Here is an 18,869-nt window from a genome sequence, read left to right on the forward strand (position 1 = left end):
TGCATATATGCAACGTTGGACAGAAAAGGCTTAGAGCCCAATCCTGTGGTCGATGGCACAGCTCTGTGCTGCTGACCACAGTCGCAAACGTGCCGTAAGGCACATTCATGGGGCTCACAGCTGGGCTCCCGCCAGTGCCAGCCCAGCGCCAGCCAGGGTGGTTGCCTGGGTTCCGTGGCTCCGTGGTCTCCCGGACTGCAGAGCAGCAGAACAGGAGGTGGGCGCGTGGATGTAGGAGGCGTTCTGGAGAGGGGAAAGGCCGGCGGGGGTGGGGAGGAGGCATGCCAAGGGGCGGGCGGTAGGAGGATCCGCGGAGCTGAGCTCCGCAGGATCCAGGGCGCTCATGGAGGGCTGTGCGCCCTTCATGAGTGCCTTTTCCTTACCGGCCACCTTTAGGTTGCTGGTAAAGTGAGTAGCCCCATTGTGGGGCTGCTTACCTTACTTGGAGGACGGGGACAAATGTCCTCTTCCCCTGAGGAGCTTCGATGGCAGCCATTTTTGGTGCCGCCGAGCCTCGGCACTCTGGGCAGCTCTGGATTGGGCTGCCCAGCTGCAATCCTAACCACACTTTCCTGTGAGTAAGCCTCACTGAACAAAATACGACTTACTTCTGAGTAGACCTGGTTAGGATTGTGCCCTTAAACGCAAAATGTGGACATATGGATGCTCTTTACCAGTGTTTCTCAAACTGTGGGTTGGGACCCCCTAGGTGGGTTGCAAACACATTTCGGTGGGACCCCATTCATTTCAATATTTTATTTTTAATATATTAGACTTAATGCTACCATGGCATGTGACTGCACTGGGGAAATGTTACAGATCTGTACTTTTAACAGGCTACTCCATATATACTGTTAACAATGATAGTAAATGGGACTTACTCCTGGGTAAGTGTGGGTAGGATTACAGCCTAGGATTGTTAAAAAATTTTTCTGCTTGATGATGTCACTTCTGGTCATGACATCACTTCCAGTGGGTCCTGACAGATTCTCATTCTAAAATGAGTCCCGGTGCTAAAAGATTGAGAACCACTGCTGTATGCATTTATATCTGTGCTTTTATTTCCATGCCATTGTCTTTCTTTTGAGGATGAATGGATGTGTGCTGTTTTTATTTTTGGTCTCCTTCTGTGACTTCTGGCATTGCTTCTTCTTAATATTATGATGATTGAAAATCTTAATAAATATAATATTTTTCTTAATTCATTTCTGAGGGGTTGTTTTTAAGAGCTTACCTTTATTAAATGTGTATTGAAGTTGCTTTGTTTTTAGGCATCAGAAGGTTTTCTGTTCCTCTTCAACTGACAGTGTATAAATATTCTTTCCAACTATACAGTATTGTCTCGTGATTTATTCTCCTCTAACTCACATGTCATAAGTAATAGGGGTTCTAGCCCTTAAAAGTGCATTCTTCAATTTAATGCATCATGAGTGGCACTCGCAAGATATGAGTTCAGTGATAACAAAAGGAGGCTAATGTTGAGTGCTTTTGAAAAAAACATCCTCCACTTTCTCAAAACATTTCCTGACACAATCTAATATTTTCTTTTGCTAATTCAAAGGAGTAGCATGGGTTTCTTCTCCCCAAAGTTGTACCCTGTGGATTATTTCTTACTTCTGCCTACACGATCTTGAAAAGAATAATTGGGGCTCAATCCTATCCAACTTTCCAGAGCCGATGCAACCATGCCAACAGGGCACACACTGCATCCTGCAAAGGGAGGACAGTTGTGGAGGCCTCCTCAACATTGGGGCTCTGTTGTGAACATTGGGGAACATTGGGGCTCTGTTGTGGCTGCGTCAGTGACAGAAAGTTGGACAGGACTGGGCCCTTAGACACATGGGGGGAAAATTTAGAGTAAGATAAACATGTTTTAGGTACGGCTCACACAATCTATACATTGAAGTGCAATATCTGTGATGGAGTAGCATGCTCACATGCAAGTTCACTCTGCCATCATACATATGCATGAAGTGTGATGTGGGCTGTGTAGATACCTATCAAACGTTCACCTAAAAATGTGGGTGAAAGTTTGCAGAATAGGGCATATGCACATACAAGTGCACACTGCACACCCTGCACTGGACATTGTGACTTAAATGTGATTGTGGGGAATGGGGGGTTCACATGAATCAGTTCCACTGAAATTTTTAAGCACTGAATGATGCAGTTAAAGCTACAATTCTGTGTTCAGACATTGGAGAGTATGTCCCACTGACCTTAAAGGAAGAAAATATCCATCAGATTGGCCTGCAAATCCTATTGGGGTTTGTATTTCCTGTACATCATGCCCAAGTTTACTTGTTAATGTTCAAAAGAGGATGCCTTTTCAGTGCCATCTACCTCTCTCCAAACTACAGGAGCATTTGCTTGTCTTCACCCCAATTTGTCAGTCATTTCCAGTTAATTCACTGTGCATGGGGAGGGGGAGACTGTGACACAGCCAGAAGAATGGCAATCTATTATATTCTTTAGGAGCAATAAAATAGTAGCTTTGTCCCTGGCCCCATGATATATGAGCACCATGATTCCAACAGGTTTTTCTTTTGCAATCAAAAAGAAACTTCATTTCAGATCAGAATATGGGACTGCTGCCATGAAACTGCAGACCTGTTTCCAATTCTCCCTCTGTCTCTTGTAACATCTAGTGAAACTCACTGCATGAAGTAATGTCATTTCTGGGTGAGGTTCCCTATGCCCAGTTCCACAACACTAGCTGTCATTTATATGTGTAGAGAACTCACAGCGTGGACTAAACATGGAGTTGCAACTCTGTGTTGGCTAGAAGATCTGGTTATGTTCTGAACCACCTTTTTGAGAACAATCTAAAAGCTTTTTGAGACAGCATCATTCTGACAATACAAAAGCATGCATCTTCTAGCCATTTCCTTGCAAACATAAATATAAAATATCGATTGGGAAATGTAACATTGAAGTGGCTTGCACAATCTGGGACCCATCAAGCCAAATACATCACACCATCTGTGCACAGTAATTTGCCAGGTGATTGAAAAACCCCATCCACTATTCTTGCAGCCCCAAGCTATTTATTGAGACCCTGGTGAGCTGCCATACCTCACTAATGGACTACAGATAGGTTGGTTTGATGTTGAATTCAGGCCTTGTTCAAGTTACACAACTGTTTGTGTCACTCTTTTTAGGAATATAGAAAGCTCTCTCTCTTTCTACATGTAGGCTTTGAGAGGCTTCTTCTTCTATATAAATGGCAAGGAAATAAATTGTTCATTAAAAGCGTTAAGTGTCCTCCAAGGATAGAAGAAAGTAACCTCTTACCTTGCGTGTTAATCTTCTCTTTATCTCCCGCTTTTCTTCCTGCTCCTCTTGCTCGTTCCGTGCTAGAAAAGATGTATACAGTTCTACTTGCTGGGCTGATCAGACATGAGGAATACACAAAAGCTGGCAAGCATTTGGACTGCACTATTAATGTTTCAGGTCTTCCCTCTGATGGAAAGAAAGGTCCCCAGTACAGTGAACTTATGCTACTCTTTTGGCCAACACACTTCTTACCTTACAAAACATTCAGATTCTTCTTGCTGTGCCCAAGTGTCAGCATGAATTTTATTCCTTAACATGTCTCTGTTTATCCCACTGATTAGGCAAGGAGCCAGAGCTTTTTCAACCATTACCTCTGTGCCTCAGGGCCTCTCTGATGTGGGGAAAGAGAGGAATGATAACACTAGTTTCAGTTGGGAGCACTGTGATAGGGCAAGCAGCTCAAGGCTCATTCTGATGCAAAATTGCACTTCTATGGAATACTTCTGGAATGAATCCTAAGAGTGTTGTGTACATAATACGTACAATACATTGTGGTAATAGGGCATCCCTGCAACTTCATTGCATATCATCCCACAACCTGAAGCTTATTAGGAAATTAGTCTCAACTCATAAGAACATCTATGATATCAAGTTGACCATCATGGCATACTTTCAGGGAGTATGCAGTTACCAGAAACCTTAAAGGAGTTATCCTATAGCTGGAAAATGAACTGGCCTGTGGCAAGACACATTTGAACATATGTGGCCAAAGGAATGAATTGTTTTTAATGTTTGTATACTGCCTAAAAATGTTAGGCCTTTTCTAAATAATAATAAGAATGGTTTGACTCCTTGCTATTCTTGTGGTTTCAATTTGCACAGGAAGAGTCAAATCTCACTTGTCTCCTTCCAGTCTTGCTTCAGCTCTAATAGCCCACCTAACATCTTTCTGGAGGTTCCCTTGACATCTGGAGAGAATTGGATGGGCATAGGGGGCTGCTGTGGGAAGGAGATGGCATGGAAGGTCCCTTGAGTGAGCTTTCTTCTGCTCTCTGTTCTTGAAATCCAACCCAATAACAATAATTTTGATAATAATAATAAAAAACCTCACAACAGGGGAAGATGGACAGCAGCCAACAACACCTAGTCAGAACTTGCTGACAAGTGTGATACAAATATCTGTTCATTTCCAGTGCATTACAAGTTTATCAGAGAAAACATTTGTTTGGTGCCCATTACTTTTTTTTTTTTTTAAATCCACAATTTTTTTTTTAAATTCAGAAAATTCTACTGAGAAGGTGGGAAGGTGGCTTCGTGATGCCAAAAGAGTCAGCCAATCAACATTATGCACAGCCTTATGTGCTGCAAACAGGAAAAGGGGTTTCCTTTGAGGGTGGCTTAAGAGTAGTACATCTGACCAAAACAGAGTGAATGTGGTTCCACAGCAGGCTCACCATTCAAATTATGCAGGTATGTACACCTATGGAAACCTTTGATTTCTAAAAGAACAACTTATTAGAACTCTGAAGCTAAACACATCAAACTTAGGCATACTTATTTCACTGGGATTTAATTTAAGTAAATGTACTTAGGATCATATTCTAAAGCAATAAGATGCTATTTTCTCTGCGCTTTGAGTTTCCATTGTTATACATAACTCAATCATTTATCACTCAAATATATTTGAATTTGCTATGTTTTTCTTAGGCTGAGATGCAATAATTAACAATGATTACACAGCAAATGGCCCACTATGTACAAGTCAGGTTTGTCTTTGCATGTAATTTTTTTTTTGAGACTTTAGAAATATAATAATATAGTTCAGGAATGCAGAATTGCTAGAAAGATGTTGCTTTGTTTGAAAAGTGATAACTTAGAAAACTGGCTATAAATTATACAAGGTTCTACTAGAATTTGAGTTAATTTTGCTGCAAAATTAAAAGAAAAAGAGCAAACTATGACCCTGAATTTTACTTTGGGTATTCTAGACATTATTTGTGACCCAAATGTATTATCACCCAAGCTTCAAACTAAACATGCTGATATTGGTTATATTTCAAATATGGCTTTAGAAGAAACCTGCTGCAGATGTTAAAGGGCATAAAAACATATCTGGCAGGAGCAGAAAGAAAAAGAGGACTGAACAGGGTCCCTGGCTCACAGGAGCCTCCCTGGACATACTACACCCCAGGTTTCTTTCTTGTTCCTCCTGCCCTCTCAACGTCTTTGTATTCAAACTTGCAGTGACTTACGTTTCAGAATGTTCCTCTGCTCCAGTTCTTCAGCTGTGGGTCTCTGGCTCAGTCGTCTGCGGAAAAAGCCCAGGATCAATTTTTGGACCATATCATGTCCTCCAATATTTAGTGTGTTCAAACATTTCTCTTAGCCCCATAATGCAGAAAGATAGGCAATGGCATTCTTACATAGCTGGCATATCCGAATATTACTGAGAAAAACGTGGGCTGGTAGTTTCCCCAACCGAGGGGAAAGCAAACATGTTGTGTCATATAAGGCATGCCTTTTTCATCTCCACCTCAGGCTAATCGGCAAAGAGTTTAGATGATTTGATGTCTTCACTAAACTTCCTTCCTTCCATGCCTGCTTCCTGACTTCACCAGTATGACTAGCTCAGTGTCTCTCCTTCCTTATGCCTGTGTGAGCCTCCAAATTGTACGCTATTTGTCCAACAAGGCTGAGAAAACAAAGGCAGCTAACAGTCCAGAGAAACAACTAGGCATAGTTAGCCTACCCAGAACAATAGCAGTTCTTCTTTGCCTCCTCAGTCCTCACTTGTGTCCCCCCCCCAAAAAACCCTTTTATTCCATTTCAAACTGATAAATTAATTATCATTGACTTTGCTCTCCAGCCAAACTATGTATCATTTAGCTACAGCAAAGAAAATGTGCAGTGCGAAAGGTGTCTGGAAAGGAAAACACATCCTGGGATGCAAACACTGGGAAGAAGCAGGAAAAAGTGGTGATACCAGGACTACCTACCTATAGCTTCTTTATATTATCAAGAATGTTGATTGCCCAAAGATTCCCAGATGCATGGAGGAACTCTACATGTGTGCACCTGTACATGCATAGGGTGTTTTCATGCAATGGTGAATACATGGATGTCAGAATTGTGGCCAGCAGCGTGATCCTGTCCGTCCATCCCCAATATGTTCCTTGGCCCCAGGTGTGGCAGGGAGAATTGTCTACACAGTATTAATGTTTACATCCTTCAGCCCTTGCTCAATATAAAATATGGTTCTTGTTAAAAATTAGTTGCTCAGAAAAGCTGTGGTGCTTTTGGCACCACCAAAAGCTAAAATGGGACTTTTTAAATGAAAAAATGTAGTCAAATTTTGGAACTACATCTATGGAAAATACTGTCAATTGTAAAAGAGCTAGAAAGATCAGGAACACTTTCCATTTGCTCAGAATGAAATGTACGGAATACATACTTTGAAAACAGAGAACTCTGAATAAGTACTTATAATCATGCTGATTATACTTGCAGTACAGCCAGTGCTACAAATGTGATGGTTAATGAGTTCACCTTAGGACTGTAAAGCAATTAGATGTGACTCTTTATCTAGCTGTGCCTGGGAATAAAAATATAAAGCGGCACAGCTTAGTACTGCAATGTGAGGCTCTATTGTAGCATTGCATTGTGTTACATAATGGCTTTTCAGGAGCCTCATTAGAATAGTTTGCAAAAAAAGAGGAATGCTGATTAAATATCCTGGCAACCAAGAAACCATTTTCAGGGAAGCTTTAAAGGGTACTTGAACCCCACTGGAAAGCAAAATTGGACAAGGTAAATAAGATCTTGTGTGCTTCTGATGCAAAAGCAAGTTAACACTGTTTCCAGTTGTAAGGGGGAAAAAAATCTCCACATTTTTCTCACTTTTGCTATACAAAAGGATTCTAAAGAGCCACAATGGAGCATACTTCAGAATTCCTGTTCAGAAGATAGGTGAGGAAGAACTGCAATGAAGCTGCAATACCACAGACTATGCTTGAAATTTCTGTTAGTACAAGATTCTTTCATAATCATAACACTGCTCCATGCCCTATCAGTCATTTCCCTTCTGTTCTGATATCATGCTTCTCTGACAGCTTCACTCTTGAGCAGAAATTGATGAACATTTGTGGAACGCTGCATACATTTCTCATATATGGCAGACAAAACTACACAATCAGTTATTTGTTTCAGGGGATCGACCACATGATTTTGGTCTATGTATGTTGGATTTTATGCATGCAGGCACTATGCAGATATTCTGTCCTCACATGGACATGCAGGGCTAGCAGGGGCAGGGCTTGGACTGCACTGGATGGTGGGGTGAGGAGGTGTTTTCCTCCACACGATAGCCTGGATTCCAGGAGCTGTATCACCCCATGCAGGCCTGCGGTTACAATGAACATGTGGAAGGGAGGGAATTGGATAATTAAGGGGCAGGGAAGAGATTTAGAGACACACATGATTAGATTTAGAATATGCACACATATTCTAGGACATGTGTGCAAAGATTTAGAAAGGGCTGTCTTTCCCAATCATTCACTTATGATAAAAGTGAATTCATAGAAAAAGAGCACATTCTGAGGCACCAGCTACTGGCCACACTTGCAAGAAGAATGTTGAACCTAACGAACACATTCTTTTATGGTGAGGTGCCAGTGAACCAGGTGGCATCACTTACTTGCTTAGAGCAGCCAATTTTAGGATTAGTATATGAAAAGCTGGAGGAGATGAATAAGACTATGTTTTCAGGCATGCCTGCAATTAGGAATTGTCCCTCCCACCCCTGCAACAAGTCAGAGCACAACCAAAATGGGTAAAAGATGTTATAAATGGGGATTATATTCTTATGCACCAGGGCCAGGAGTCATAATGGACACATTTACATTCCGAGGATAAATCTTTTACAACCTGTTCAATTATAATATGCTACAAGAAGTTATTTTGTGAGCAACATTCACAACAGACTACAGGCAACAACAAAAACAAAATCAGTTACAAGAGTTTTGTGAGAGAAATGCTATTGCGATACTTCAAGTAGAAAGAGATTATCTTTTGTTTACTGTAGAAAGAGATGATATTCCTACTTGATACTCAAGTAGAAAAAGATGATACTCCTGTTTACAGGAGTACTAATGGTCAGTTGATATTTCTATGGATAGTTGAAGATACTTGCTCTATGGATTTTGATAACTACTTGCTTCCTCAATGAGCACTGATAGACTGTGGCTATCCAGCCGGCATGCACTCCACCTGCTCAGGATGGGGCACAAGAACAGTTGGAACTTGCAATGTAACCAGTAAAATAGACAGGGAGGAAATTTGTAGCTAGCTGGAATAAGGAACTTTGGGAACTCAAAGCAGATGCTGTAGTAGTGTCAGCACAGAAAAGGAAAATATGTTTCTTAATCTTATATTAATATCAACAAAGGATTTTAATGTAGGAAACAATGTGGGTTTCCACTTACTGCTGAGATCTGAACAAATAAAATAATTTTTAGGATCAGAGGCGTAGCTAGGTCATTTGACACCTGGGGCCCATAAATTTTTGACACCCCATATGAATTAATTAATTAATTAAATTGTTTAATTAATTAATTCACTTTTTATACCACCCTACTCCAAGCAGCTCAGGGTGGTGTATATGGTTCCTCCCCTTATTTTGTCCTCACAACAACCCTGTGAGGTAGGTGAGACAGAGATAGTAATAGTCATGACATGGAATGAATAATAATAATGGCCAGAAAAATAAATGCACTGAATATTTCCCCACAAGCAATGGATGAAATTCTGCATCAAATGGTATATAACATGATGGTATTATTCCTAAAAGCAATGATTTCCAGAATTTTGGTCACTAGGGTGTCACCCCCCCCATGTCTCATTGGCCTGTTAAGGCAGTGGTTCTCAAACTTTTAACACTGGGACCCACTTTTTAGAATGACAATCTGTCCAGGACCCACCGGAAGTGATGTCATGGCTGGAAGTGACATCATCAAGCAAAATAATTATAAATAATTAAATTAAAGAAAAACAGATAAAAAAGGGGAAGCCAGCCCTGTTTCACCAAGTGAATTTTCTCTGTAGCCTGCCTGCAATAACACCCCCCCCCCACACACACACAGATAAAGTAATGAGATTTTCAGCCCTTCCCAGTGCCCACCTTACCAGCTCAAGTCTGGTTTATTCTTGGGGGGGGGGTTGCTGCCTGCAATAACACCCCCCCCCACAAATAAATCAGTGAGATTTTCAGCCCTCCCCAGTGCCCACCTTACCAGCTCAAGCCTCTGGTTTATTCTGGGGGGGGGGGCTGCCTTCTGGAGCATTTGTTGAACTCCAGTTTCATCAGATGGGGACCATGCAGCTAGTCTTGCATTTCCCTTTGCCTGACTTGACCAGGAACCAAGGCACATTTGCTTACTCGCAAGTAAACGCAACCGTGTGGCTTACTTTCACTTCCCATAGGGCTCAATACATTCGTCTGCTTGGAGGAAGGGACTTCCTTCTTGGGTGTTTTTTGGGGGCTGCTTTCATTGGATAGGAACCATTCTGGTGTCATTGGATTCCTCTCAGCCTGCCCTTTCCGATGAACTATGGTAAGTTCGCCTACTCGCAAATAAATGTGCGATATGGCTCAGTTTAATTTTCCATAGGGTTCAATGCATTTTTTTGTTTCTGGTTTTTTGGCCATAAATTTTGATGGAAAGGAGATACAGTAGAACCTCTTTAAGTTGACCACCCAAGGGACTGGAGGAAATTGGTCAACATAGGGAGGTGGTCAACATACAGAAAAAAAGGCATTTAAATATTATCATGTTTAGCTCCCAGGAAAACAAATGCAAGGCCAAGTTATTATTTAGATTGGATTTTTAAAAAGTTTTATTGCAAATATCAATGAGAATTGATCCTCTTGTGATGCTTACTATCTCGTGATATAGTAAGCATCACAAGAGGATCAATTGTCATTGATATTTATTCACAACACTGATTGTGAATAAACAGCCCACAATCAGTGTTTAAAAAAACCCCTGAAAATTCATAAAAAAATTGTAAGTTAAAAAAAAATACTTGGTTTCTTAGCAGACAGGCAGACCAAGACCATAGCCCTTGCCAGCCCATAGCATGTAGCATGTTACATAGCCCCAACAGCTAAACAAACAAACAAACAAACAAACAATCAAACACACACACACACTTTTTACTTAGGCTGCCAGGCCTCCACTGGGTCTCCTCAGATTCACTAAGTGCCAGAAGGTGTTTGATATGGTCCCTCACTAAAAGCTGTTGAGAAAACTCCACAGTCAGGTGAATAAGAGGACAGGTCCTCTCATGGATTGGGAACTGGTTGAGGACCAGGAAACAGAGAGTGGGTGTCAATGGGCAATTGACAAAAAAAGTGGAGAGAGGTGGAAAGTGGAATGCCTCAAGGATCTGTCCTGGGACTGGTGCTTTTCAACATCTTAATAAATGACCTGGAAACAGGGATAAGCAGGGAGGTGGACAAGTTTGTGGATGACACTAAACTTTTCTGAGTGGTGAAGACCAGAAGGGATTGTGAAGTGCTCCAGAAAGATCTCTCCAAACTGGGAGAATAGGCAGCAAAATAGCAGTTGTGTTTCGATATAAGTGTAAAGTAATGCACTGGTGATGGGAACCAGAGCGAAAGGACAGTGGCTTCACTATGCACAAGCAACCTCATGTCCCTCACAACTTGGTACATGTCAAGGTACAATGGGCAGCCGGAGCAGGTCTGTCGGCTATGTGCAGTGTGCCCACCTATAAAAACCCTTTCACACACGCGCTAGCAGGCATAGGGAAGGGATTGTTGTGCGGCTTCTTGCTTTTCCAAGATGGGACAAACCAGATAAAACACAGGCCCACAGTATCGCGGTCAGTGGGCAACTTATGGAGGGTGAATTAATACTCTGTGCAATGGTTGAAGTGGTCAAGATACAACTTACAGAGGTGGTCAATATAGAGAGGTTGGTCTCCCATAGTGTATATGCAGTGTCTGTCCATACTGTGAAAATTGGGTCAACTTAAGGAGGTGGTCAATACAGAGAGGTGGTCAACTTTGGAGGTTCTACTGTATTTCCATGCAGTTTTTTGCATTGCATTCTGCTGGAATTTCCGCATCCAATGGTATATGGCATGATGGGGTTATGCCTAACCTTCACGATGTTGGGGCATTTGTGGTGTGACACACCCCCAAGGGGGTACCTGGGGCAGACCGCCCCCCCGTCCCCTGCTAGCTACGCCACTGGTTAGGATAACTCAATAGGTTTAGGCCTAGTGTGACTTGCTGCACTCCCAAGTACACTGTCTGGTGTTTGTAAAGAAAATGTCTTATAGATATCACAGAAAATTTGGGTATGCACAAATTATGCCTTTTTAAAAAAGTAAACATTATTTTGCAAATATACAAATCCAGACCTCTTCACTATAGATTAATTAATTTGGAATTAACTTTCATCATTAATTTACAATGACTAGTATTGATTTGAATTGCTACATGGCCCATAAGCATGCAGGGAGACAGTGAAAAACTCTATAAGCTTTATTGTATGTTAGGCTGGTTAAAATGCACCAAGGGGTACCTAATCTGCATTAAGTGAGCTTGATATGTGATTGCTGACTTGCTTAATTTGATATGCAAAGCTTGATATGTGCAAGCTTGATATGTGATTGCTGACTTGCTTAATAAACCTAGAAAATATTTTGCCTAAGGCAATGTAGTTCAATTTGAGAAAACAAAAAATAACTAAAAGCATGCATTGTGCAATGTCAACATTTTGACGAGAACATCTATAAAATCTGAATCGAACCTTGAACACCCAGTGATCTGACAGTTTTATAACCCTAGCAAGTTTATGAATGTTGGACTACAGTGCCTTATTAAGAACAAAGCTACTCTGTGCAACCAAAAAAAGGTTATGGAAAAATAAAGTGATCTCTTTTCTAAAAAGGAATGGGGGGGGGGTATTTCTAATGAATGCCTGCACTTTAAAATTTATCACTTCATCATTCGCCAGGAGAAGGCGATTCTTTTGTTAACAAAGTAGGTGTCCTTATGATAGCTTGAAAACCTATGGCACTGTACAACATTTCATTAGTTCATGCTGAAATGTTTTAATTGTGCCAGATTTTTTAAACCCCCCATTACTGTACAAACTATAATTTACACAAGCACATAAAGATTCTTATGATGTAAATAAATGAAATTTTCTTCATTGAGAAACAGGGAGATCTGAATATTCATTCCTACTAGTCCTGATGCAGTTATCTCTCCCTATCTCCAACAGACAGAAAAATCTAAAATGTTTCTCCAAAATGAGAAATAAAGTGTTTACAAGCATGTAGACAGAATTATGCCTATATGCACAATTAGCACCACTAGGTCTGTTCCTTCTATGTAGAAACCCTAAATGAAGTGTACAGGGTAGCAAATTTTGGGGTGACCTTCCATTGCTGGCTGCCTTCTTGCTCAGCCAGATACCAGGTTGAGTATCCCTTATCCGGAATGCTTGGTACCAAAAGTGTTCTGGATTTGAAATATTTGCACAAACAAAACGATATATCTTGGGGATAAGACCAAGTCTATACACAAAATTCATTTATGTTACTCATACGCCTTGTACACAAAGCCTGAAGGTAATGTTATATAATATTTTTAACAATTTTGTGCATGAAACACAGTTTGTGTACATTGAACCATGATTATAGTACTTGATTTATTATGAAAGCATGCTTGCCAGTGCCTGACATCTTATTATGTCATGTCAGCACAAAAAAGTTCTAGATTTTGCATCTGGCATTCTGACGTAGCCCATTTCCACAATCAGGAGGTTGCACATACCCATTTTGGCTTGTAACCCGTAATGGGTTTTTCCTCCAGAAACTTGTCCAATCCCCTTTTAAAGGCATCTAGGCCAGATGCCATCACCACATGCTGTGGCAAGGAGTTCCACAGACCAACTACACCCTGAGTAAAGAAATATTTTCTTTTGTCTGTCCTAACTCTCCCAACACTCAATTTTAGTGGATGTCCCCTGGTTCTGGTGTTGTGTGAAGAGCATCTCTCTATCCACTCTGTCCATTCCCTGCATAATTTTGTATGTCTCAATCATGTCCCCCCTCAGGCACCTCTTTCCTAGGCTGAAAAGGCCCAAACGCTGTAGCCTTTCCTCATAAGGAAAGTGCTCCAGCCCAGTAATCATCTTAGTCGTTCTCTTTTGCACCTTTTCCATTTCCGCTATGTCCTTTTTGATATGTGGTGACCAGAACTGGACACAATACTCCAGGTGTGGCCTTACTCCAGTATTACACAATACTGTAGAAGTGTTCTAAAGCGTTGTAATCCTAAAGCACATTAAAATATGCTGTTGCTGAACACTCCCTTGAGCCCTGTTGCAAATTAAACTCCTGTATAGGAAATGTCAAAGGAGATAGCTACTAAATTACAAACTATTGTTTGTTTGCACTCTAAAAGTACAACACTTTAAGTAAATAAATGTCTTTTGCAATTTGTGCTAGAATGAATAGCTTATTTGGCTGAGGGTTAGAGACTGACACTGAATTGAGTTAGTATTCCAGAATGTTCTGAGGCAAATGCCAGAAAAGAGCATGTGAGTTTGTGCATGCATGTGAGTATGCGAGATCAAGGCTGACTCTAATTCCAAATTCTTCCTCCATGACTTAGGATAGACAACTATATACAATTTGTTCCTGTACTAATCAAATTATTTAGCATTGCTAGAACTAATAAACTAGTAATACTTCTAGTAATAGTACTTCTAGCAATAGCACTTCTAGTAATAACATTACTACTACTACTACTACTACTACTACTACTACTACTACTTCTACTACTAACACCAACAACTATTATTATTATTATTATTATTAAACATAATGTTGACATTAAAACAGTATTTTAATATTTCTGCCCCATTCCAGATGAGGCGGATCTCGCTGAATTAGGACTGTAGGTATAAATTGGATGCACATTCTGATGTACGAGTTGGAATATGCATCCAAGTCTAGATGTCTGTCTTTCTGTGCGACTTTATTTTCAGAGAGATCTGCTTCAAAAACGTTTGCATTCACATTTCACAATATGAAAATGTGAATCAAATGGAAACTGCATTCAAAATATTTGGTCATACAGGTGGATCATTTTTACATGTGACTAGAGCTGAATTGGGGTACTGGAATATAAACAGAAATTAATAAATTTTATTTTATTTTGTCTGTATTGTTGCCATCACTTGGATGGTACTGTTTCTCTAAGAAGGATTAAGATGTACAAAAGAAGATACATATATTTTAAGAGAAGCTGGAAATCATAGAGCAAAACAAACAAAGAAAAAAATCTCCTGACGCCCCATTCAGTTTGCACACGTCAGAGACTTGATTGATGGGATGCAGCTTCTGGGATCCCTCTTCCCACTCCTTAGTCTAAGCCAGGAGTGCCCAAATCCCAGCCCTGGAGCCATCTGCAGCTCTTGGGGACCAGCAATCTGGCCCGTGGGGAGCCCCCAGTCTCCAATGAGCTTCTGGTTCTCTGGAGACTCGCTGGAGCCCACGCTGGCCTGACGTGACTACTCTCAGCGTAAAGGCTGACTGTTTGACCTCCCGCACGAGCTGTGGGCCGAGAGCTCCCTCCGCTGCTTCACATCTGTGGAGCAGCAGTGGCAGCAAAGGAATGGCCGACCTTGCTTTGTGCAAGGTCTTTTATAGGCCTTGAGCGATTGCAAGACCTTCATTCATTCATATAAGTTCCATCTCTAATATATTCATTTATATACGTTTATTCAAATTTTAAATATAAATTAATTATTTTTTCCTGGTCCCCAACACGGTGTCAGAGAGATGATGTGGCCCTCCTGCCAAAAAGTTTGGACACCCCTGGCCTAAGCTAGCAGTAGAATGCTAGAATTACTGATCTCAGAAATAATTCTGAACAAGGATTTGACCCCAGGCCTCCACAGTCCACGCTGGTTCATCTTGCAGTTATCCCCCTTTATCCTAAGATTATCCTTCTTGCACAAAGGAAATTTACAGCCCAATCCTATCTAAATCCCCACGCAGGAATGGAGCATTGTTGGCACAGGCTATACTGCACCTTGTGGGGAAACTTTGGTTGCTGGAGGTCTCCTTGGGGTAGGGGGACATTTGTTTCCTTGCCCTGAAGTAAGCCCCAGCAGCCACAATGGGTCAACTCAAACCTACACCAGCAATATAACGGGCGCAAGTCCAAGTTGATTTGTGCAGGTGGATCAGGCCTGGGAAGGGGGTTTGCATATGGCATGCACTGATGCCACCAATCCCACCCCTCCCGGGCCCAATCTGCTCCCCCCGCCCCTTCTCCTCCCTGCCCTTCCCCCACTCCTGTGCCAGACTTACCTGCTCAGGCAGAATAGTGGGCATCCTGTCAGCTGCCAGTGTATGTGGGAAGGCTCTGGCCTTCCCGCCAGTGCACCAGCTACCAGTGCTCTTGAAAAAGTCTTTATGGTGCTTTTGCAACAGCAAACGCTGGTTGAATGTGTGTTCCACCAATGCAGCAGTTAGGATTGGGCCGCTAACCATGTTGATTATTTCTATAAATGTGGACAGAAATGAAAACTATCTATTACGAATAACAGTAATCATCACGCAGCAATTAGATTCCTAAAAACTGTCTGGATGTTCCACTGGACTTATTCAATCAAAATCATGTCCAAAAGGCTGCACTTCTTTGCAGTTGAAAACATTTAGTAAATAAAAATGTTCTCATTTGGCAGTTTATGTTCCCTCCCAGGACTGTTTCAATAACCTTTGGAGCAATTAAAAGCACTGAGTAATTCACAGCACAGTTGGGGAAAGCATGGAGCACAATGCAGTTCAATGACTACATTACTGTGTAATGCCAGAAACACAGCCACACCAATAATGACTCAGTGGCATTGACTGATTTCTCCTCATGGCAACATGCTTCTTTGCCTTTCAGAGGTCCACTGCAGAGTTTGACAGTGAAAGGCTGCTTGATATGAAGAACTGAAATGAGGGAGATAAAAAATAGTGTAGATCAGTGGTTCTCAAACTTTTAGCACTGGGACCCATTTTTTAGAATGAGAATCTGTCAGGACCCACCAGAAGTGATGTCATGACTGGAAGTGGCATCATCAAGCAGGAACATTTTTAACAATCCTAGGCTGCAATCCTACCCACACTTACCCAGGAGTAAGTCCCATTGACTATCATTGTTAAAAGCATATACAGAGTAGCCTGTTAAAAGTACCAATCTGTAACATTTCCCCAAATGCAGTCACCATGGTAGCATCAAGCCTAATATATTAAAAATAAAATAATGAAATGAATGGGGACCCACCTGAAATTGGCCTGCGACCCACCTAATGGGTCCTGACCCACAGTTTGAGAAACACTGGTCTAGGTGTTGACTCAGTCTGGCCAGAAGCAGAGAAGTACAGGATTTCTGTACCTTTCATTTCTCTCTTCTACACAACTATTCAAGCTGCAGACACCTTGTTTTCCTTGGTGTCTGGTGTTCCTAACCGTGATACATCTGTGGTCCTAGGTACAGAGGTGACTGTACTGATCCCCACCTCTGTCTGTCAACACACTGATATAGATTATGGAAGGTGGACCATTGATGGATGGGCTGACAAGTCATCTACTGAAAGGCATATTCAGCAGCTATTAATTGTCTTCTAGAGGCAAAAAAGATTATATACCCTGCATAGAAATATTTCATAAGCTATATATTTGGAGAGCTTTTGAAAAGCTGAGGTGAGGATCGGTGGGCAACAAATAAGATGGTTGCCCAGTTTAGTTTTTCTGATTGGTTTCTGGTGTTTTAGTTTTTCTGACCAATTTAGTTTAGTTTTTCTGACCAACTTATTTTTCCCCATGAACTAACAGTCTGAAAAAAAATGCAACTCAATAAAATGTTGGGTAGCCCAATTTTATTCTGTGCTGGTACAGCTGGGCCGAATGGCCTATACTGTATCCAATGCAAGTTAGGAGCAGGCTAGAGGTATTCTCGGGGTAATGTTGAGCCTCAGTCTGCTTAATGGGGCTATTTGGATCTGCACTAGCTAAATCACTGGCACAAGTCTGAGAATCCCTGTATAGGGGATGAAGGCCCAGGACGAGGGCCAAGATATGGCTGAGACATCATATGCCAGGCAGAGAGGTAAGTAAAAACTATTTTCACTTACGTCTCCTAGAAAATCTGGTCACCTGGCCCACCCTAGCATGCAGCGTGCACTCTGTTAGCAGTGCTCCAGGCTATGGACTGGTGGGGGATATGATTGGACTTCCCTATATCTAAATCAGCCTTCTTTTGAGATTCACAGATCTAGTTCAGTGCTGACTGTGATAATTATTTCCTAAGAAGTCTTATGTTAAAAAATATTTTTGTTCAATATTTTGCATTCCTTCTGCAAATAATGTACTAATTTAATCAGCTGGTTATTCCTAGACTTTGGGGACTTTCTTTAGAATGGTCTAAATTATCTAGCAAATTTATTTAAATTGTCAGCTGCTTTCATCTCAACTCTTCCTAAAGGATAGAAAAAGCTTTAGCTCTTTAATTTGGTTTGAGATCTCTATCATTATGTGACAATTCCTTAGTGACAGCGAAAAACAGATGTAATAATGACATTTTGGAAATACTGCACTAAACCCCCTACATAAGCATAAGTTACGTTCCAGGGATCTATACTAGTTGAAATGTACTTCTTGCTGGCTTAGTGCTATTGCACCTGTGTGAAGGCACTACCTAGTGTGTACTTTGTGAAAGTACAAAGAATATACTGCACCTATGTGAAAGTGCCAATGCAGCCGCCCATAACTCAGACATCTGTAACTTGGAAATTCCAAGTCTTATTTATCCCCTGCCACTTGCACTGATGCAGTCATGCCATGGAGGTGTGTGAAGCATTCTATGGTAAGGGGGCAATCAGGAGGTGTCTTCAGAGAGAACTCTTGTTCCCTGACCTTCAAGTATGCCCCATTTTCCTATGGGTTTTCTTGAATCTGTGCCAGTTTTCTGGCTGCCGAAAGTCTGAGTGGACCCAAGGGGGCGTGGCAAGCTAGGCAGGGTGCAAAGAATATTGATGGCCCTTACCTTCAAATATGCCCTATTTTCCTATGGAACTTCTTGAATCTGTGTCAGCTCTCTGGTTGCTGCAAGTCCAAGTGGGCCCAAGGGAGCGTGGCAAGCTAGGTAGGGTGCAAAGGATATTGATGGCCCCGATTCCTCCCCCTCTCTGCCCTGTTGCTCCACCTATCTGCCCACCCTCTTCATCAATTTACTGGTGCTACAGGAGCCAGACAAGCTTCTGCAATGCAGCTAGTGCCACTCACTGTTTGTGGCAATGGCCTGGTAGCACACAACAGCACATTATGTTTTGTGACGTCACAAACCACACTGCTCTGCTGGAACATGAGTTTTTGGCAACATGGATGGGGGATATGAATGAAAAGTAAGACTATAAGTTTTCCCCCCTCTATTTTCATTTTAAACAGAATCAATTAGAGAGAGCTATAGGGGTCTTTGATCTATTCTGATGGCCCAT

At 41.5% G+C, this 18,869-nt stretch overlaps 1 protein-coding gene across 1 annotated transcript in view; it reads right to left on the reverse strand.

The window, feature by feature from the left end:
* Positions 1–18,869, reverse strand: part of PHACTR1 (phosphatase and actin regulator 1) — a 144,574-nt gene that overhangs the window by 22,755 nt on the left and 102,950 nt on the right. The window contains exons 7-8 of the mRNA XM_066626000.1: positions 5,529–5,584; positions 3,295–3,356 (exon numbers count right to left, since the gene is read on the reverse strand). Of these exons, the coding sequence (XP_066482097.1) occupies positions 3,295–3,356; positions 5,529–5,584 (118 nt within the window). The remainder of the gene's footprint in view (positions 1–3,294; positions 3,357–5,528; positions 5,585–18,869) is intronic.

The sequence above is a fragment of the Tiliqua scincoides genome, chromosome 4, assembly GCF_035046505.1.
Source record: "Tiliqua scincoides isolate rTilSci1 chromosome 4, rTilSci1.hap2, whole genome shotgun sequence".
Taxonomy (NCBI): domain Eukaryota; kingdom Metazoa; phylum Chordata; class Lepidosauria; order Squamata; family Scincidae; genus Tiliqua; species Tiliqua scincoides.